This window comes from Camarhynchus parvulus, chromosome 3 (genome assembly GCF_901933205.1).
Source record: "Camarhynchus parvulus chromosome 3, STF_HiC, whole genome shotgun sequence".
Classification (NCBI taxonomy): domain Eukaryota; kingdom Metazoa; phylum Chordata; class Aves; order Passeriformes; family Thraupidae; genus Camarhynchus; species Camarhynchus parvulus.
This window is the reverse complement of record NC_044573.1, coordinates 22576213-22599456: the sequence shown is the minus strand read 5'-3', so window position 1 is coordinate 22599456 and position 23244 is coordinate 22576213. Positions and strand designations below refer to the sequence as shown.

General features: G+C 36.8%; 1 protein-coding gene across 3 annotated transcripts in view; it reads left to right on the top strand.

Annotated features, from left to right (window-relative positions):
* Positions 1-22166, top strand: part of SYT14 (synaptotagmin 14) — an 87796-nt gene extending 65630 nt beyond the window's left edge. For 2 of the 3 annotated variants that reach the window (XM_030944512.1, XM_030944509.1), the window contains 3 exons: positions 8078-8267; positions 11314-11370; positions 12500-22166. In XM_030944512.1, coding sequence (XP_030800372.1) covers positions 8078-8267; positions 11314-11370; positions 12500-12813 — 561 coding nt within the window. In that variant the 3' untranslated portion in view covers positions 12814-22166. The remainder of the gene's footprint in view (positions 1-8077; positions 8268-11313; positions 11371-12499) is intronic. The other variant, XM_030944511.1, reaches the window with a different exon arrangement.
* The last annotated feature ends 1078 nt before the right edge of the window (positions 22167-23244 follow it).

Here is a 23244-nt window from a genome sequence, read left to right as displayed (position 1 = left end):
CACTTTTGAAAACTATGAGCTACTGCTTAACCTTTCTGAAGCAACTCTTTCAATGGAGGTTCGTTTTTTAACTTACCAACCCAAGTGAAATTTCTGGTTCCCCTTAGAGATGCTGAATTTCCCAAATATTTTGTTTTCTTATAATTTTGACTCTTCTTGTTTGCATATATATGTACGCACAAATATCTTGTCACATTTGTTTGTGTCTTTCAAGAAAACTAGGAAGGATCAGAACACAGAATTGGTTCTGTTGGCCATTTTGAGCACCCTTCAGCAAATGCTTGTGCACCATTTTCCTTCGATTTATTTCCATTGAGGGAAGTCCTAATCAGAGATTTTGCAAGAACAGATGAAGTCACCTAGTCTGCAAATTCATAATGCATGTGGTTGTGGAACTTTTGAATTAGTTTTTGATTTATTTGCTGGATGATTCTTCGTATTACTCTGGTGGGCTTTACAGTATAACATAAATCTTCTTCATTATCATTACTCATTTCAGACTTGAGGATCTTCAGGTAATCACTTCTTTTGTATATTCAAGCAGCCGGTATTTGGTATCAGATAAGCATTTCTGTTCACAGGGTGCCCCTAGCAAGGGATCCTTTTAGTCTTAGTGTTTCAGCCTCTTGTCAGGTTTGCCCTTTATATCATTTGACCTTGAGCTGAATCTTTCACAGCTTCTGTCTTTCTGTTGGGCTTAATCAGCTGTCAGCTGGCCCCAGGAGAATCCAGTTTATCTTTTCCCTTTCTTTTTTTTTGTGTAGGATAGCTCTAAGAACTGAAGCAGATCCCTTCTGACTGGAAACACCTGGTGGTCCTCTGATCATGAGATTAAACATGACCTGAGCAAATCAAAAGGGCACCACTAGCAATTGTTAATCACAAAGAGTTTACCTGACAAATACATTCTAAATGTACAGTTAATGATATGGGTTTGTTCATTGTGAAAAATAATTGCATATATGTTTATGCAATCAAATACTAATCCATAGATCGACTACTCATAAATTGGGCTTACTGTTTGATTGCTGAATCGTTCTCTTTTCCCAGACTGAAAGGGTGTAATCAAGAGAAAAATGAAACTATTTGCTATTGAGCTCCCCAATGAGCATAGACTAAATCCAGCTGGACAGAGCATTGTCATTTAAAGAAGTCTGTGGTGTTGGAAGCTGTCCTATCACCATGCTCTTACATATTTGACTGGGAGTAAGGAGAGGGGGGATGTGTGAGTGGATCTGGGTGGGAGCTGTTAGCGTAGCTTCATCAGAAATGCAGGTAAAATGTCTGCATTTTGTGTCAGATGTTCTTACCTAAATTGCTAACACAAATATCTAACAGCTTTTAGTGCTTGAATGTTTCTTTATGTACCTGTCTTATCACAGAAAACAGAATTGGATAATAAAAGGCCTCTTGCCTCTTTTCCTCCCCTGGCCCATGGCTGTGTAAAAAGCTGCTAGACTTCTGCAGTGTAAAAACAGTACTTTTGCAAATGCTGTAAATTCCATTGTAGGTTTGTTTCCAAATGCCTCCTCCAACTGCTGCTTGGGTTTGCTCTGCAAATTTCTAGCCCATTATGTCTATGGAACAACCAGGTGACCTTTTATCATCCGCCAAGGGCGTTATTTCAGTACAGACTAATAGAAGTTACAGAAAACTTAAAATGTTTCCCTTTCAGTAGAAAATTAATGTTTTGTTCTGCAGAGCTGATAATTATAAAGAATTTTAGGCACAAAGTACTAACAGCAAATTCTCATGAGAGAGGAAAAACAACACAGAAATCTCTCAAACTTGTTCAAAATCTTTCAGAAAAGTTGAGTGTTGATTTGTCATAATTAAGAATATGTGTATTTAATTTTGTTATTTAAATATTACTGCTAAATTATAGTATCTTAAATTTGAAACCAAGTCTTTCTTTATCAATGCAATATTCTTACAAGAAATTCCACAAAGATTTAATTTTTTTTAAACTAATTATTGTAAATTATTTTGGTATTAAAATTTCTGTATTATCATAATGTATCTTAGGAAGTTTTTTGTAGTGTCTATGGTAAATGAAATCTGTGTATAGAATTTCAAGGTTTTAGTACTTTGAATGTAGTGAATCAAGGAATTTTAATTTGATCTCAGTTTTTCAGTGTTCCATCTGTGTGAAAATGATGTAGTTTTTAGAATTCTGCATCCAGAAGTTTTTCTCTCTTGAGAGTAAAAAATGGGGTAGAGCAGAAGCTTTTGATGAGAAATGGGAATATTATAATTTCAGATAATGATTTTCAACTACATTAATAGTATTTAATAATCAAAACGATCCATATTTGATGTGAATATCATTGATGTTGAGTGGATTTATTTGCTAAAATTGGAATTTTTGACTAGGATGTCTTGGTAATATTTAAAGCATGCCATTTTACCCAAAATAAATGTTTTTTTTCCCCTAAGATCAAGTTGCATAATGGAAAGATTATTAGACTATTTAGTTTCATGTTTGTGATTTAAGTTGACTTAGTAATGCTGTAAAGTGTTAAGTACATGAATAAAAATGCACATTATACTTAATTGGAACATGCTTCAAGGAAGCTGTTAAGCAAAAACCCAAATAATTACCTGTCATAGATAATGATACTTTCCTAAACTTGAATCTTTGTGAGATGCTTAAAACTATATGTTTCAATGTTTGCAAGTTCAGGTTATAAATTTAAAGCAAAATACAGATAGCCGTGTGTTCTCCTAATTTTACAGTGCAGTACAGCTGGCTTTAAACTTCGAGATTCCTAATTATTTTACATCCCTCCATTTTCAGGGCTGAGTTCATCAGGTGGTTTAAGTTCTCTTTCCCAGGAATGATCTCGAAATTTTTTCCACAGCATTTTAGGTTTGGAATGTGTGAAGTCTGTGGTGCTGAAGCCACTAATGAAGGATATGGAGCCCCCAGGTTTGGTTTTCTCCTCTTGGGAGCTGGTCTGGAGCCCCTGTGGGGCTTGGCTGCTCTCCTCACCTCAGCAAGCTCAGAAGGGAACGGGAGCTTCAGGGTTCAACCCTAGGGTGAGGATTGAGAGAGATGAATGCTGTCATCAAAAAACTGTTGGAGAGCCGGTTTGAGGGGCCCCCCCTTGGCCTGCTAGGATTCACATTTTCTTCCTTAACCTTTCAGTTGTATTGATCTAGAAGTAGAAAAAGTAATGTGCAAAAAAGTTCTTTAAGAGATTAGTGGTATAACATTAACAATTAAAATTAGAGAGAGACATTTTGACAAGTAACATGCTGTGAATCAGATTTTTGTTGCTGAAGGATTGTCAGCAAGGTTTCATCTCTTCTGTATATATTTTGAAAAGCCAAAAGAGTCAGATGCTCTTGTTTCGGAAGCCCACAGAGACTACATTGTAACCTGTGCATTAGGGAAAATGAACTTTAACTGCCTTGAAAGCATGGCCACATTATTCCCTGTCATTAACTCCAGTTGGCTTAAGAGCAGAATTTATAAGCAGAACTTCAGGGTATAGAAAAATAACAGTAGGAAATGAATATGTAAGTAACAAATACTGTGTTTCCATGGAATTTTGGGGAAGGAAGACAAATAAATACATTTTACATATATTATCATGGATGCAAATAGATGATTCTCTATGTTGTTAGAGGGGAGAGAAAAACACTATTGAAAATGCTTCTCAGGGTCTGAAATCTGACATCATGCATTCTATGTGTTCATGTCCCCTCATGTGGTATGAGGGGGAAAAAAAAGTGTTCTTTTGTACAATGGGAACATAGGAAATACAAAGCCTGCTAAATTGGAATGTTTTTTATTATATATTTATTAAGAAGAAATGTCTCTTCCCCAGATAATATATGCAAAGAAGTCATCAAGGACAATAGTTTGGAGAATTAGTAATTAACTTTTTGTAGAATATGACACATACTACTTTTACAATCCAGCGGAAAGCAGCAATTCTTGTAAGTGTTGATCAAATAAAATCAGACTAATTTTTTTACAAAGTATTATCCTGTGGTGTATCTGGGAAAGGTTTAGGTCCTTCACACACAGCTTCATGTTAGACAATTCAAAAGCTGAACACTTTTTATATACTGCAGTAAGATAGATATATGAACCAAATATTTGGAATAGACTTCACCATGGTTTTTTTGCAGTGCTTACTGTTAATAATGTGTTTATGGCTAAATTGACAAAAAAGGGTCAGGATTTAGTATTAATATCCTGGAGACAATCTCAAGAGACAGTTTCCTGCACTTTGACTGTTCATCTAATTTCCTAAAAATCCACATAGAAGGTTTTGTGATAGTTCTCACTAAGCTCTTCTGGTGCTTCACTGATCTTGAAAAGCCTTTGCTCTTATGGAACCTTACTCCTTCTTTTCCTTGCTTGTTAAATTCACACAGTGTTTATAGAGGATGAGAGGGAAGCTTTATGAAAATAAACTTACATAGACATTATTTCAAACAAATGGTTACTTTTGGTCTGAATCTTAAGTTTCCTACAGGGAAGCAGCAGTAGCAAATTGGACTATGGATAGCTTTACAGAAAGATTGAATGCAGACCTGCATGGAGGTGAAAAGCATCTGGTTGCACTGTAATGTTGTCATTGGAGCTCCATCTATATTCATGTTGTATCAATGAGAAATTTTAATGTTATTATTTTACAATTTGACACTTGGCTTTGAAGGTTATATTTTGAGCAGGTAAAAGCGTAACTTCTTGTCTGGTGCTTTTCTTGATGAGTTTGTCGGTGCTTTCCTAGAATTCTGACTTGTGTAAACACAAAAAAACCCCTCTAAACAGAAACTTTAATAAAGCTGCTCTTTCCACTTCTAGTGCAGCATCTGACTTAGCACAAAGTCAGGTTACTTACCCGCAGATGTCGTTAACATGGAATATCTTCCTAAAACAATTAGTGGATTTCCACAATGTGAACAATAAACTCAGTGCTGGAGAATACTTTGGAGAAGACATCTAATAGTACTCAGTATCTCTGCTTTTAACTTTGCCCTGCAAGGGAAAGTCTTTCTTTAGTTGTTGATCTAAGCCCAGGTGATCTCGGCTGTTTCTTATGATCCCTGATTCTGGTTTCTTCTCTTCCTCATAAAATTTTTGTTTTCTTTTAAAAGAAAACTGACAAAATGCAATCTTTCTCTCCCCTTTTCCTCAGATCTTTTACATACATGTCCCTAAATTCTCTGTTTTCTTCCTTGTTATAGCCACAGAAAGTATATTTTGGTTTATGTTGTTTAATCTTTTTTTACCCAGTAATATCATTCTGTCTTCTAATCTGCTTCATTTTCCTTCTTAACATTTCACTTTATCTTGTAGATTTTCCAGTTTATAACTAAAAAGAAGAGTATTTTTTTAGTCCATTTGGGTCAGCCTAAAACAAAATGAATTGAAATTGAGGTTCTTTTAGAGTGAAAGGGAAAACAAAGTGCTGTTTATATTTTTCATTTAGTGAATATGATTGCTTTATTTTAATGTCTTGTCTATGTCCTCACAGTTTTGTAGGAAGGAGATCAATAAGTTTATTATAAAATAAGGATTAAATAACATTCATTTTTCTCAAACCTGCAAAAATATTTTGGTTTAGAAAATATTGTAGCAGAATATTTAAGTTAGATGCTCTCCAGATTTTCATCAAGCTTACATCTACCAATTCATTCTGTGCAACTCTTCTAAGGTGCAGTCATTTAGTTGCATTTCCATCCACTTAGAGTTCTGAAGCATCACCTTGGTCTTCTCACCCCACCATTCAGTTGGTGACATCCTTTTGCTTGGCCTTGAAAAAGGCAGTCTTGTCCTTCTCCTGTCTACTCAGGATTCTGCTGTAAAGGGATGATATTTCTAGCCTGTGCTTATGTAGCTTTGGAATACCACACATTGAATTTTTCAGTTGTTTTCCTTGTTCTCTATTATACCACACAGAAGCTCCTTGTCTTCTCTTTCCTGGTACTTCAGGACTCGTTTCCACTCAGTAGTCACTCATTTAATATTCACTGTTTCTAACAGGCTAAACCTTACTCTGATACCCATTGTAGTGAGTTTGACTCTGTCATAAACTGGTTTCTAAGTCCCTCTTAGGCCATCAGTAAACTGTACAAATAAATCCCAGTTAGGAAAAGGCACTATCATCACCTTCTCTCAGCATGTCAAAGCGCTTGGAGGATCTGGGGACAATGTTACCCAGCTGCCTTCTTTGTGTTTTATTTTTTTTTTTTTTTTTTGTGGGCTTACAGCGTGACCTCCATCACATTTGAAACCTAAGCTTTGAACAGTGTCAGATGGACTGTGCTAAAATTCCTGGCTCAAAAAATGATAAGGTGAATAAGCACCATGGGGATGATGTGTTACAATTTTAAAAGATCAGAAAACTAAATAATAGCTGCAGTTGTGACAGGCTGAGGCTTTCAAGTGTGCAGTGTATACTGTGACTGCTGAATCAAGTCATCTTTCTTTTAAACTTTCTATTTTGTTCCTTCTGTTGAAGTTAGGAATCAAAAGTTTCCTGTTCTATGAATGACAAGAATCAGAGAATGAATGTATACTTGTAATTCTTTTTCAGCAATTAACAATTTGCAAGCAGTTTGAAATTTATTCTTGCCACTGAATAAAGAGCTTTTGGAGAAATAACCAAAGACTTAAAATTCTGAATCTGCAGCTTGGGAGAGGGAAGTCAAAGAAATTTGTTGAGGTCCTTCTTCAGTAGTAAGAATACATTTGCTAACAAGAGTTAATGTTTATTAATGAGGAACTGGATTGCTACTTGAAACTTCTGCTAGACTTTTGGGAAATATTCTGTTGAAAAGAACTAGTTAAAATGTCAGTAAAAGGGATATTATTGTAGGTATCATGTCTTCTGTAATCTGAGATTCTATAATGCATGTGGGCTTTATATGTCAGCTGAAGTTACTTTTAAAGTAACTTATTAAGTTAACATTTATCTTGATGAGGATTTGTGCTATTTAGGTTTTAGGTCTGATCTTATGCCCATGTCAGCTGTTGTTGGAAATGATAGAGACATTTGGAATCTGGAAGAATCAGCTTCACAATATCATCATGACTCCTTGGAAGAGTGATGCCAGGTTCCCAAATGAGTCAAGCCATATTTGAAAAATCTGTGGACCCAATTTACACTTTTTGTGAGAGAATCATAAAGGGACGTGTTGATAATTCAAAAATCTCTCCTCAGTTACCAAGTACATTGTCATTCCATTGGCTACTTGCCATCCAGTTTTTTGTTTTCTGTGGTACCACTCTGATGTGGTAGTGCAAATGGGAATAGGAACAACTATGGTGTGATTAGTATGGCAGCATAAAGAATATGTATTTTTCCCCTTTTTTAAATGCCAATAATGAGGAGTTAAAATGATAAAAATTAGTAATAGAAGCTCGCATTGAAGATGTGATGTAGTGAGAATGCATGAAAGATCTAAATTTTTTGGAAGCTTTCATGGTGGAAATTAAAACATTGCTTCCTGAGTTTTGGATGGCATTCTTCCTTTTCCACCCAAGACAATGGGACTATTGCAGTTCTGTATCCCTGGATCCAGTTAAATTCCTTGTAAGCTAATTTATGCTAGACAGAGTGCATTTTTCTAATTGCATGTGTTCAGTAACTTTGCTAACTCATAAATTCACAGGCTAGAGAATAACCTTTATAAAGGATGAATAAGAATTTTCTGCATTTTATTATCTTCAAGGTTCCATTGGTGTTCTTCATTTTTTGGAAAGTAAAAGATCCAAGGTTTAATGTTTTCCAGGATGCTGACAAATTATGTTACAGGTCTTACCTTAGAAATTGAAGTAAATAGGGATCATAAAGGCTGTTCTTCATCTTCTGCTGTTATTTCTCCTTAATCATGAAGCACCTAATAATTGTTTTAATTTCAGACCATTTTATTGTTACCTCTAACATGTGCAAATTAAGCATCTATTAAGAATGTACATTTCATATTGGGTGATTGAATGGAACTTGTTATTGTGACTAAGTTGCTTTCAGAATTTTCTATGCATTATTCTAAAACTTGACTTCCCAGTAACATCGTTCCAAAAGACACACAGAACTTTTAATCTCTTTTATAGGGTTGTGACTCTCAAATGAGCATGTCAGAAGTGTCCTGCAGTGAAAGTACCTCCTCTTGTCAGTCTCTGGTACATGGCTCAGCTCCAGAAATCCTCATTGGCCTACTCTATAATGCTACAACTGGAAGATTATCAGCAGAAGTGATAAAAGGCAGCCACTTCAAAAACTTGGCAGCAAACAGACCACCCAGTGAGTGAAAATTTTTTTTCATCCTAATGCTTCTGTACTGGTGGGGTTCTCAGTAGCAAGGACTTCAATCTTATCACTTAGTCTTAACCAATCAAAATGAAATAGAGCAATCATCAACTAATCTGTTTCATGTTTTATATTTCTAGTCAGTTGGGAAATAGCAAAAAATCTAAAATTCAAAATATTAATTGTAAGTTGACAAGCCTGTTTTAATTTTTCATGATGACTGACTAATAAATTACCTTTATCATAATGATTAATTGCTAAATTACTAATGCCTCACATCACAGGCCAAGAATAAAAAAGTCAGTGTTTAAAGAGAAAGTACATGCCAGTTAATATTAATATAAACATTCTGAACAGTTATTGCTGTTCCTGGAGGGGTTGATGCTGCAGTCTTTAATTGCCTATGTGCCGGTATATATGTGGTAATATATGTAATTTGGGAATGTCAGTAAAGACAAGGAGCAACCACTTAAGGCCTTTGGCATATTTACTGTACAGGAGGAATGTTCACCATCAGAAAGGACTTGAATTGTGCCTTCAAGCATTTGTTCAAAAATACATGTCTGAAATATCTGTGAAATTTATATACTTCTTAAGTGGAGCCAGATGGAATGTCACAGGGAGAGAATGTTATTACTGTCTCTAGCTCTTTGATAGAGCTTGAGAAAGTTCAATAACAAACTTCTTTTTTTTCCCAACGATTTTTATTGTTTTTAAGATGGTATGTCTGATGTACATAAATGTTAATAAGAAATACCTACCTGTTCCTTTTGATTTTGTAAGGAGGCTCAGATTTTAGCTGCTCTTTCTGGTTTTAAGCCCCAGATTAGTATGGCACTAGCAGATTACCTGCTTCTGGATTATGTGTTAGGCTGCCGACATTTTGTAAGAGGTTTGCACATCTCACTTTGTCGTCAGAGTTTAGGAAGTAAGCCAGAGTTGATTCTGATGCTCTCTCCTCTTTCTCATTTTCTTGACCCATGTTTGTTCTATTCATAGTTGGCTCACCTTACTCTGCTCTGCTTTCTCTATACTTTTCACACTGATGGAGCCAGACTTTGCTAACATAGCCAGGGAAGGAAGGCAATAGATGAATCTCTAATAGTTTTACATAATTGGGCAGCTGCCCCAGAGTCACCTGTTTGGAGACAAAGTGTAGAAACAGATGGGGAAAGCCAAAGAGGACACTGGAGTGTGGGAGAAATTAAGGGGAGAGATCACCTGTTCCCTTAAAGCAAAACCAGATGCTTTTCTTTCTGGAATCTCAGAGATGGCCAGTTTTTATTTAATATTTAGAGTATGCAAGGTAGGAGGGCTTTAGTACTTGTTTTGAAAACAGAGAGTCTCATTCTCCAGTATGTTAATTCCCAAAATGTGCTTAGTGGGCTCATGCTATGTAGCTAACAGTTGTGAGTGTCATTGGGGTGAAATCTGTTTCAGATTGCAAGAAAGGACCATAGAACATGGCACGTAGCCCTGTAAAACCATGTTCTGTCTAACCTTTTTGGGGGGAAGAGCTTCCATGCTACCTTTTGTCTCTGTGAAGGATAGGGGGAAGATTTGATATTTGTAATAACAATAGTCCAGTTCTGTCAGGGTTTGGAGTTCTGTTGTTTCTAGAAAGCCGGAAACTAATGAACTTTCTGGGTCAGGTAAAACCATGCACAGAATATTGTGGAATCCAGATTTCCCCTTTGGGCTGTTTTGTGCCATCCTCCTGCCCTGCCCCCAGCAGTGGTGGCACCTTTTAAATGCCTGGACCCAGGTCCATGCCACTGCCATATCCTAACTCCCTGTTGCATACATCATGGACATCTGCCAGCCTCAATCTGTGCCATCATTTCCACAAAATGAAAACTAAGGCCCATAGGGATGATGAGGACGATGATGATGATGATGATGAAGAAATGTCCTGTTCACAATTGTTGTTTGGACTATCAGTGGTCCAGAATCCTGAGAAAAGCTGCAAAGTATATGCACAGTTTAGTTTTCATTCATGCATTGATGAACTGTGATAGAAATGAAAGCAATTACTCTTTCCCACATTTCTGTAGTCTAGGGCTAGGGAACTTATGAATTTTTGTGAAGTGTTTCTGCAGCAAATATGAACTGAAACTGAAAATTTCTACTTCTTACTAGTGCATGCTCCTCTACTGCGTACTTATATTACATAGTAACTCATTTAGCAATTGAGTACAAACAAATGGGCCAAATCCTGCAGGCAGTAACAGTGGATGTGTCTTTATTTCTCTGTGTGACCATTAATATTTTGCCTGAGAAAAAGATGCTTCTCAGTTTTCCGTGAGGTTTAGTTGAAACAGGGCTTTTGCATATTAAATGCATGTGTGTATATGCATGCACACACGCATTAAATCCATAAATGTGTGGATTTTAATAAGCAAGGTCTTTACATCCTAAATAGAGACCCATTGCTAAATTTTAGGTATAAGTGACTCTCAGCTCTTTCTAGAGATTACATCAGAGTCATTCTTGTGCCCCAGTTCATCACTACTCAAGAACTGAAGTATTACAATCAAATATCTGTAACTAGAAAAGCCAAGGGCAAAACCAGCTTGGTTTTCAGTTCAATTATTTTTCATTTTATTGCTTAATATATGAAGTTTAATTACTTTAATGTGCAGTTTTTCTAAATATGCTGGAGTTTGCATGAAAAAGCATAAGGTTTGATAAGGATATAGTGATTTTTACCCAATCTGCTATAACTTAATAATTTGCAGGATTCTTGCTATGGTAAGTGTCGCTTAGAATCCAGTGTTTATTAGTCTTAGGATAACCCATTATGTAAGCAATGTAATTTTTGTTAAAGATTACACAAAAACTGCACAAAATTTCCATTTCATTAAATTTTACCTAACAATCCTTTTGTTCGGTCCTTTTTCTGATCTATGCTGCTATGGTTTCATGTTCTTCCACTCCAGTGAATAGAGTTTCCTCTTAAACTTAACCTTTGATCCTCTCTCACCCAACTATTGACATCTGGTCATTATTTCTTTTACTGCTTTCCACCCCCTGTTGTCAGACGGACTGTTCTGTTGTCTAAAACACTTGATAGGTGGACAGGTTTATATAATCCGAGGTGAGTTCCTGTAGAAACTAATTGGATGTTGTCTTTTTCATGCAAAAGAAACCTGCCAGCAGTAAAATATCCACAGCTGCCTACCATGCCAGTTTATCAAAGTATATGTTTATTTTTTGTGGCACTCTCTAATGCAAATGTTGCATTTATCTCTGATTATGGATGTTGGGGTTTCAGTGTACCTGCGAAGTGAAAATATTCAATGTGTTTTTTTAAACATAAACTCCAACCTTTAATTGATATTATCCATTAATATGAAAAGATAGGAATAAAAATTAAATATGAGATTGTTTTATACAATTTTATATTTCCTATCATTAGTTAACTTTATGAAATGTGCATCCTTCTGCAGGAGCATGGTTTGGTGCTTTTGGTCCAATGAAAAAAGATATTTAAAAATAAGGGCTTATTCCCAAATGCTAACACATAATGTGCGCTTACATTACTCACATCAGCTTCTTAAATGTATGCTTAAAAGCACCATACAAGCTACTTTTTGAACAATCATCTTGAATTATGCAAAAACTTGCTTTTCTTAAAACATGCAGTAAATGTATTCCTTCATGAATCTAGGAAATAATAGAGGTTTTTGTATTGTGTAAACTGCCATCTTTGAATGCACTTTGCTACATTTTGGTTTTCAAGATAAATAAAACTGAAAAGCCCAAAATGAGAACCACATCCATGCAGAGATTAATCTTAAGCATTTTTGATATCATTGCTGTTTTGATATCATTGCTGCATTTTGATATCTTTTTTTCCCCCTCTTCATTAATTGCCTTTATTCCACTTCGTTTATCCATATTCTTTGAAATTTCAGTGGTGTGCTTACAGTGTTGTGGCTAGTTGGAGCTTGCTAAGTGTTAATGCAATTTAAGTTTTTTTTAGACTAAACAAGGGGGGAGTCAATGGGAAGAGGATTATGAGGTATACCTTTAACTTAACCCATGTTCATAGTGCTGGAGCTAGTTCATTTGTTAGTGTGTTTGTAATATTTTGTTTACTTGTCATCTCTATGTGTGTTTAGCCATCTTGGTATACACCATATCCTCGTTCTCTGTAAACACCTCATTCTCCAAATCTCTGGCTCCAGGGTATCTGACGTTCCACTGTGTGACTTCTTTTGTAGATACATATGTGAAGTTAACACTGCTGAACTCGATGGGGCAGGAGATGTCCAAGTGCAAGACTTCCATCCGCCGGGGGCAGCCGAACCCGGTGTACAAGGAGACATTCGTTTTCCAGGTGGCGCTGTTCCAGCTCTCGGACGTGACGCTCATTCTCTCCGTGTACAACAAGCGCAGCATGAAGCGGAAAGAGATGATAGGCTGGATTTCCTTAGGTCTCAACAGCTCAGGAGAAGATGAACTCAACCACTGGACTGAAATGAAGGAGTCTAAAGGACAGCAAGTCTGTAGATGGCATACTCTACTGGAATCCTAATGGATGGTAGAAGGTGCAGCCGTGGTTCTAGGGGAGCTTGTTCTCCCGGGAAGACGATCATCCCTGGTCGCAATCAGCAGATTCGTTGTGGGAGTAAAAAATGGAAATTGCAGTCAACATTCCATCGGAAAGGATGCACAACCTGCAAAATGGTGGGATTTAATACAGAATCTTCACTTGGTGTCATGAACTTCCTTGGTGTCAGAGGATCCTTGCTGTACACAGATACGATAGCGGTCCCTTCCCCATCCACCTGATGCTGTATTTGTTTGGGTTTGTTTTGTGGTTTTCAATTCAGAAACATTTTGTGCAAGGTTCTCCAAATTAATGTAAGCTCCTCCTTGTGTACCTTTTGTATTGCTTTAATACTGTAGCTTCTGACCTGCCTGCATTCAGATTAAAGGTCAATAGTTTGCACTTTCAGAAAAAGTTAATGGTCTGTAAAGCAAAAGCAAAAAAAAGAAAAACCACAGGTGAAAGAACACTTAATAATACAACAAATAGAAATATACTGTTGTTTTGCACTGAGTTTCTTTCCAGGAGCTTGGTAAAGTAAGTTTTTGTTTTTTGATATACAGTTGGTTTGAAAAATACTGGCATTTGGGCATCAGGTGAACTTTGACATCAAACTAATGTTTCTTCAATCTATGACAGGAACAAGCTCTATATATGGCAAAAATTGGGTTTTTCCCTCTTGCCTGTACTTCTGCCTAATCCAAAGAGACCAGACCATTCGTTTGGTCCCTTCCAAAACTCCTTAGACAGGTTGTACTGTAAAACTATGTAACTTTCTGTTGAAAGCACTTCCTCTACTCATGTATTCCAATGTAGGAAGCTCATAGAGCACGACTTTACTAAAATATATTTTCATTAAACAAATTGATACAGGTTTCTTTAAAATGTCAGCAGTTGGAAGTTAGGTTGAAAGACTGTGAAGGAAGTAGCAGCAGTTGAACTACTCTGATGAATGCAAAATATTGTGGCTTTGCTTGAAACAGGTGTCCATTCGGGTCTCTTGTGAGCTGTTTTAGGCATTACCATATGCTGTTTGTTGGAAGTAGAGAGCAGACCAGGGGTTTTTACCTTTCTTCTTGAAGAAGAGAACATCAGTAAGTTATTTTTCTAGTGATTTGCCAGCAATTGAACGAATGTTCACACACAAAATAGAAGTTTGCTTTGCTTATATTCAGGTTGGGAAACACAGCTTATGATGCAGTTGAGAAGCTGCAGTATCACCAGATAAACACTCCTGGCATCCACCAAAATTGGGGAAATATCAGTGCTTCTGAGGTTCCTATTTGTCCCAAAGCCTTTAGCTGGACTCACAGCAATTTATGGACTGCTGAATCTAATTCATATTACTAAAATGATGAATTACAGAGTAGATGTATTTTTAAAAACTTCCCAATTTAAATATTCTTTTTGCTTGTAATTACAAGTTTTGTTTAATTGTTCCTGTAAAGAAAGCAAGCAATTTCTTTTTTATTATAAATGATGATAATGTCTTACTAATATGAGACCTCACTGACTGTTGTAGCACTTGGTGGGTAGAAAACTGTTGGATTTTGTTGAGACAATTAGTGTTAGTCTCAAGTGTTTTCATTAGGACAGATGTGTTCCTCTTGAATTCCTTTATAATACCTTTGAACAATCCTGGCTTTGGGGTATACAGACAGTCAAGTACAATGGGACTGGGGATGGTGAGTATGCTGTAATAAAGATATTCCACATGGTTCTCAAATTCTCACACTATTCAACAATTTCATTGAGTCCTTTTTAAAGGATTTTGTAATTCCATGTCTTGGTTTATTTGGTGTCGTTAGACTGATTTATTTGCAGAGCCAGGCTTTCAGTTTTTATTGATTTAAAGACTTAAACATTATTACAGACCTTTGGGTTTTGGGTTTTTTCCTCCTGATATTGCACTGCTGCTTCATTTACAGAAGCTTTATTTACTAAATACAAATAATGCAAAAACTTTCTTTAAACAGGAATGGTCTTGCAGTTATACAATGCAGGTTGTCTCTCTCAGTCACTTTTGTTAGTCCAGTTTGTGAAATGTAATGTTGAGTGTAGAATTTAATACAAAATCAGCATTAATTTAATATGCATAAGGAAAATGCTCAGATTTTCACAATCTTTTCAGCTTTCCATATAATAGAAGCAATGACGTAGAAGCTGTTGTGAAGCAGTTTTTCATTGGATGTCAAGGTGGTTTTATCTATTCTGTTTGTGGATATTTAGATGCTCTTTCCTAAAACTGAAAATTGTCTCTTGATGGTTGTCTCTTTGTACAGATTTTGTTATTTAAAATAATGTACAATACTGAACAGCAAGAACTGGATCAGGTAATTCCAGTGGAGAACATACTTAACCTCATCACTGAACAAATGAAGAAGTCAGTTTGGAAGGTGCAGCAAATAACCTCTTACAGAACCAAACGAAACGAAACTGTGTCATTATGTGGGTTTCTGTTTGTAGGTTGCATTGCTTCAGCTTTACATTTCACCATTTAGATTTCCAAGGCACTGAAATCTTAATTTAGACACAACAGAGATTTATGGTACTCTGTGTTGGGCTCATTTGGGAAGAGGAATCTCTCCTTAGGACTTTTCCTAAAGTATTCGGGACCAGTTTGTGCTTCAGAGAAGAAGGATTGGTTTACTTGGATTTATACTGTACAGAGGCTAGAAACTGAATGTTTAAAGAATGGAAATGAATGTTTAATTTTGACACAGTAGAACATGGATTTGCTGTGCAAAACCAGTCACACCAATAATTGGATTCACCTTGGAATTTTTGTGAGTTAATTGTAGTACCAATAGCTGTCATGTTGGTTTTTTTTCTTCCTAGAATCTATTCTTATTATTTGATTTGTTTGTAATTTTGTTTTTCATTGCTTATGCAAACCTACACCTTTGTATTTGGAATCTGCCTTCATCTATTGTGGGTTTTTTAAACCCTACATAAGGGCTTGCACACACAGTGTGGTTTTGTGCATTCAGTTAGGTCTTAAGTATGGAACAGAATTGCTGAAGAACAAAGTATCACTAACAAATTAGAGGCACTTATATTTTCCCCAGAGTTGGCTGTGTTTTTTTCATAGCTTTTTGTTGTTTGCCTTTGTTCAAAAGTACAGTAAGTACTTGAAAAACATGTTATCAAATTAGTTACTTTTCTGTGTGCCAGCAAACTATGTAGAAATTGCAGATCTTGAATTGAATCTGTTTCCTGTCAGTGTAGCCTTAAATAATTGTAGAACAGTGACGTTCGTACAGATTCTCTTCTTGGAAGTATTGCATCCTTTCTGTATATGATCTGTTTGGTTTAGTGCTTAGAACATTTCACATAGGTCATCCTAAAGTGTTATAAATGTGAAAAAGTTGGTCAATTCCTTTCTGTTAAGGGCAAGGCTGTGAAGGGCAGGACAGGCAAGCAGGGAATCAGTGCACCGAAGGAGGAGAGGTTGTGCAGCACCTGCAGGACATCGCTGCCTCCCATCCTGTGGAGCAGGAAGGCAGCAGAGCCATCCTGCTGCTCCTGCTCAGCCAGGGGGCACGGGACACCAGGGGAGCACTGGGAAGATGCAAATCTTGGTCCCTATGCTGCTGCCTCATGCTCAGGATGTGAGATGTCCATGCTGTAGCTGCATGGTGAGGTCTGACTGCAAAGGCAGAAGTAAGGCAAGGTGTAAGCTCTACTATGGGAGAAATATGACAATTTCTAAATGAAATGGAAGTCTACTAAATTCATTAAAAATTGGATTCGGAAATTTGGGGAGCCCTTGGAATGAACATTTGTGCTTTTGTGGGAGCTAAGCATTGTTATCAACTTAGAAAATACTTGAGCTGAAAACAAGATTTTATGGCATTTACTATTGGAAATCCTTTTACCCGTAAATTTTTCAAAGACTTTTGATGGCAGATGCAGTGTCAGCATCAGTACCTTCCCATTTGCATTCATTTGGAGCAATTCTTTTGTTGTCTAAAATCTGTGTTTACAGTGTTCTTGATTTATTCTCTTTTCTCCCCAATGGCTCACTCCTGCAAACTTCCCATGTCCCTGAAAAGCTGCCTGTGGCAGTCACTGGACCTTAGAGGTAAGGGATACTGTACTTTAAGGTACTGGTGGGTACTAGTGCAAAATTTCTGTCACCTCTCCAACTCCCAAAGATTTCTAAAATGCAAACCATCAGTTTTAATATAGCAAACCAGAAGAAGAAAACTTATTTGAGGGAGACATTTTCATGTAGGAATTGAGTACAGATCACTCTTACACATTCCAATTCTAACAAAAAGTCTGGGCTAAGGTTGGGGAATGAGATTTGAGGGCAGGCCTTCTGGCCTGAGCTATTCCAGCTTGAAACTAACAACAGAATGCCCCTTCACTGAACTCAGAGTTGTACTGAGCTGTCTATTTATGACACTTTTCTGGAAGAAGAACACCTGTCCCGTTTATAGTAGTCTTTAAAATTCTGGCTTGTCACTTGGTTGTAAGGCAGACTGACTTCCTTCTGAAGCTGAATTCTCAATAACAGGTAAACATGCTTTTAATTTTCCCACTGATGTGCATGTCTGCCTGCCATTAATGTTAGTGAGAGGAGCCCACAGGCTTCAAGAGGAGAGCAGACTTCATGAAGAGCAATAGGATTGGTTAGACGGCTGGTACAGCCTGGCACCTGCAACATAGTCAAATATGATTTCAATTATGAAGGGAGGCAAAAAACCAAACATCCAGATACTGTCATAAACTTGTTATTTAATCATTATCTCTTATTTTTGTTTCTTCTTTTCCTCAGCTTTTGAATTTTTTTAAAACTTACTTATTATTAAAAATGTTAAAGCAGTCCCTAAACATCTTGATCATTTTAACTGGAATATTCAGCAATGTTTATTGTTAGAAGGAGCCATCGAGAATGTTCTGGTTTTTTTTGTCTCTAAGTCAACTGCTAGATTTTGTAGTACATCACAGCTGGATTTCAGACTACTTTGTTCTGATGGTAGTTCTTGAGCGAAGAGTCACAGGAGCATTTCCTTGTCAGTGAATCACCAACACCCATTGAAGAGATGTCATCTGAGAGCAAGAGCATTAAAATAAGAGATGGTTCCTTACAGTAGCAGCAGCAGTGACTCATATTCCTCTCTTGGAACCCTGTGGCCCTCGGAGGATCCTGCTCAGACAAACTGTGACGTGTGAGTTGTGGAGTTCATGCATTCACAGCAGTGCTGGTCTCTGCGGACATTGTGTGGCTGCTAAACCAGTGTGTTTTACAGAGGGTAGATGGTTTTTTATTTGCCTTGGGTGAGTAGGGCAAGTGCCAGCTGTCCTACAGTGACATGGATTAGTTTAGCCTTAAGAACTTATCACTGCCCCTCCTTAAATTCAAGCCGGGTTTCTTCCTTTCTGCAGACTATGCAGAAATCTTATGCACGAGTATCTGCTTATGTTATGTCTACCTGAATATGGCACAATTATTAGTGCTGGCAAGCTTAGTTCCTATGTGGTGTGACTGAAGTAATGGATGGGCCTGGTACATGCTGGATCAGGTTTTTCTGGATCAGGCTTTTGCTGGATGGATATAGATACATGGTCCTTACGCTGAAAATGGGCCAGGATCAGGAAAGTGGCTGGTACTGCTCCTGTAGGAATAAAGATCAGGAGACAGCTCTGCCCAGACAAAGGGCAAAGCTGTCTTATAGCAAGAAGGATTAATTCATTTCCTTGGAAGCATCTACTGGTCGAGCTGGCATAAAGGCCCTACTCAGGAGAGCAGAAGCAGTAACACCATACCACTGAAGGAATACCTCATGGACATTCAGGGATGTAATTAATGTCATCCTTTTCTCTCTTGTATCTGAGAACAAGAGTCTTGCCCATTGTATCAATATAATTTTTTTTCTGTGTTTTGCAAACCCCGTGGACACTGACTGCATGCTGAGGGTCTAAAGTGGATTGCTTTTTAACTTTTTGTTCATTTCCAGAGTGTGAATTTGAATGATTTTGCAGAATTAACTAGAAGCATTATCATAGCTTTGAGATGTAATCTCTGGGCCATAGTACAAGCAAGGAGCAGGGCTTTGAACCAGTTTTGATGGTCAATTTTGCAAATGGCTTGTTATGACATTTTAAGAAAATTTCTAAGCAGTTGAATGTATTAGGGAATATTTACAAAAAAGGACATAGAGCAATGATCTTTTTTTACTATACAGCTAGTTTGCTGTCCTTTCCAGTAAACCACAAGGTTCATTAGTGCTCAGTACTGTTTCGTTTATGATAAATGTTTTTAATGTGATTTTCATGACGAAGTGTAATTAGTGAAACCTTTTATTCAATTTTTCCCTTTATTTGCTTTTTTTAAGGAGAAGTTTCTCCTTATATAGTATATATACTTTCTTACAGAGCTTTCTTACCTATTTTTATATAAGATGATTTAACAATGTAAAATTAAATGCTCTATGAGCAAGCTATATCACTGTTAACACAATCAAAAGTGCTAATATAATGACTAAGGGCCTGAACGTTCTGCCTTTTACTCAGGTCCTGGTTTAACCAGATGTCTTTCATGCTGTGTAGGACCTTTCCCTGTAAGCCCTTCCATCTAATCCTGGGGATGTCTCAGAGAAAGGCACTATGAGCATGAATAACAGTGGTAAAACTGAGCCTCCTCTCCATTCTTAGTGGAACATCTGTCATGAGTAAAGGCTGCTGGCTCTGTCCCAAAATATAGTTTTAGATTATAGTTCCCTTGATCTTCAGTGATTTTGAACTTGTTTTTCTGGTGGCTATAAGCTAATAACTGATCTTAGTGAATACAAATATTGAATTGTGCTGTTACCAGCAAGATTATTAAAATGTGTTCCACATTTTAATTCATTCTTTCATTGGGATATAAGGCGTTGGATTTGTGAAGCATTATATTGCATAGAGATAGCACACATTCACCACATTTCTAAAAGGTATGAAATATACTGTATGTAGCATTTTCTTGCATACTTTTATACTGCCTATATGTCACTGAGGCACTCGATGCCTTCGTTCTTTTGTATGAAACTTAATCTGTAGGGAAACTGAAGTGTGGTGTGTAAGCGATGTCACTGCAACCCAAGAGACATCTTAAACTGATTATTCCCAGTCCGGGAGGTTTCAAAGGGCAGTTCAGTTTAACACAATGCATTTCTTTGAATTTGGAGTTTACCCCTTTCCTTCCTCTCCCCCACCCCACCCCCATCCAAAAAACTTCCTCATATGGCTGTTTTTTCTTAATTGATTCCTGTGTCTGATGTAAGTCACATGGTGTTAACCAAAGAACCAAGCCTGTTTCTAATTATTTGGACAAATAATGTTTGGACTTGCAATTACTTAAAGACAAAAATGATACGATGGATCTCTGTTAACAAATATAAAATAGGCTTCTGTAAATGTGACTCCCAGCTGAGAATTCCAAATACCTCTTTTCTGACTGGATGTGCATTGTTGTATCAGTAGCAAAGTGTTTGGGTGGTGTTTCTAGGTGCATTTTAATCAAAATCCTATCGCAAACAAAAATATCAGTCAGTAAGTGCTGTTGGATTAGCTTGGTTTACCATGTTCTACCTATATCTGAAGTGTGCTGCTTTAAGAACAGATTTGGCTTTCCTGTGTCTGAAGTCCTGGTGTTGTACAATAATTATCTGGTGTATGCTGGTCTCACAGGAACAGACTGATGCTGCATTATATGTACCCCTCCTACCAGTGTCCCTTCATTGTACAACTTCTGTAATATAACACAGTTTTCAACTACTGTTTCAACCTGAAATTCCTTAAATTTCAATGCATGTATAGCCTTAAACATCTAAGACACCAAGCACAGTTTTAACGGGAATAAGTTGTATTTGCAAGTCCTGTTTGTCTCAGAGTCATAGAATTATTTTTATATATCAGTCAAAGATTGTAGAAAATGGGTACATTGCAGTTGTGTTATCAACCATGCTCCTAATTATATGCACACATGAAAAAAAGGCATTTTTGCTAAATGTTTTAGAGGTGAAGTATCAGGGCTTATTTCCTTTCTTGAATTTGTTTTTGTTTTCATATTTCATTTCTGTACAGAACCTTGGAGCCCTTAACTAATACCTGTGACTGAATTCATACGGATTTTCAGTATTCCTTGAGCTGCTTTTCTTTTTTGTTCCTTTTTAAAATTGAATAAGCAGTAATTAAAATTCCCCTAAAAAATTGCCTTTTTTTTTTTTTTTTTTATTTTGACAGTAACATAATTAGAGCAAATGACTGTTTGCAGCTGTTTATGCAGCTTTTTAAAGCCTGAGAACTTTGTTTGAAGCTGTCATTATAATCCAGGTGAAGACATACGTTTCATGGCATTTCAGCCCACATCAGGTGAGAGCAGGAGCTCTGGCGATGAGTGTGCAGATCTGCACATGGTGTGTCAGATTCCAAGTCCCCAGAGGGATTTATAATTAAGTGTCACATTGTATCTACAGAATCTCCAGTTGAGTGTTGTCAGATACTTCTTGTTTTGGTTTCTTTCTTATTACCTAGCAAAAAACTACTTTTATCATTTTTGTGCTACTGTATATTAATCTTGAGGGTTTCCAGTGTGCGAGATCAGTTTAATGTTGTCAGTTCTCTTTCTGTAAAAAAACCCTGGACTTTCAGCATACACATCAGATTCCTTTTCTGGGGAGAGCCAGAATGCCACGAGCTGGTTTTAGTTGTATTTACCTGTACAGCACGGGTAACTTCAGTCCCATATTAGTTTGATTGAAACATGCTATAGTGTATTTTCAAACCTAGGATCTGTCACAACATTAAAATAGTCATTTTGCATATCTGAAAATTTGCAGCTGTGGATTTGTATTTTGTTTACTCTATCTCTGTGAAATGTATTTTTGTCAGTTTGAGGACTTTGGATATTTCAAAGTATTTTCTGTACGTGAAATCAGCTTTTTGCATGTGAATTTAATTGCTGGAAAGTATTTGAAAAAAAAGGAAAAATCACTTTTAAAACCTTTTGTTGTCACTTTCCTTTGGATTTCATTACCTTGTAAACAAAACCAAACTTCACTGTTCAGAAGATAGTAATGTTTTGTCAACCTTTGGAACCGCTGTCTGCATTAAAGAAAAAATATTTTTTCTTTAATGCAAGGGCATCCTAGCCCTCACACACATTTTGGCTCTGTTTACAAATTTCCCAAGTTTTCCCAATTTCCTTTCTGTCCCCCACAGTCTTTGTTGATGTCATGAACCTTCTGCTTAGAGAACTTTAAATTAACCAGTGTGACAATGTTCTAACAAATATGATGTGTATACTGGCAAATAAAGACACACTCAGGTGATCATTCTGATTGACTTTATACCGTTTCCTTCTGGGGTCATCTGTGGTTCTTTGCTTGTTTGTCCCACATGCATTTCTCAGAAAAGATCTCATCTAGCATATTTATGCTTAACTTTTGCTTTCTAAAGAATAAGTAGGATGAAATAATTGAGGCTTGATTTAAACATGAAAGAACACTTGCCACAAGTAACAATGATAATTTTACTGTGACCCAACTTAGATGTTCTGTACTCTTCTGTCTCATGATTCCTGTGATACCTATTAGGAAAAAGTTTTCTGGGCTTTCATGGAAGCTCAGCTTTAGGAGGTGAGTGAATATATGTATGTTTTAATACCTACTAGCATGCATGAAAAAAATTGTTAGAACAATTAAAGAATTTTTTCCCATCCTAAATGTGGGAACACTTAGTATAAAATGCTTTTATTGTTTCTTCCCATTTCTGCAGATGAAAGGAGCACAGCCCAGTGACTTTTATCAGATGAAAATGGAGAGAGGGGTGAATTTCTTTGCCATATGATTCTGACTCTCTGGACCATCACCATGTGTGCAAATCCTAGAACTCCTGCAAATAAGATAAAATGGTACTTGCTGCTTTAAGGCTAGCATTTTCCAAAGGCTGTACAGCTAAAAATAACATGGCATTCCATATGCATATGACACATATTTGGTGTTTGAGAAACTTTGAACGGAGCACTTGTGACCACATTCTCTAGAAGATGTCTCAAGACCTTCGGTATCCTTGTCTGTCAGAAAAAAATAGCAACCCGGGTGTGTCTGCCTCTAGATTATATAAGATCTCTTAACAGGTGATAATATGAAAAATATTCACTTTCAAATGAGGATTTGTGAAGCTATGAGAACAGGGCAGAATAAGTGAAGTAGAATCTGTTGATTGACGGTTGGTCACCAATTATGAATGGCCATTTTCTACTCAAAGATGACAGAAAAAAGAGTCACTACTCAGCTTCAGCTGCATGTGTGGTACCTCGCAGTCACCCATGCTTCATACAAGTAACTGAGAATTACTTGTAATGTAATGCTCAGAATTATGTGTAATGCTCATAATGGGTAATTAGTTTGTTATGAAACAGTAATT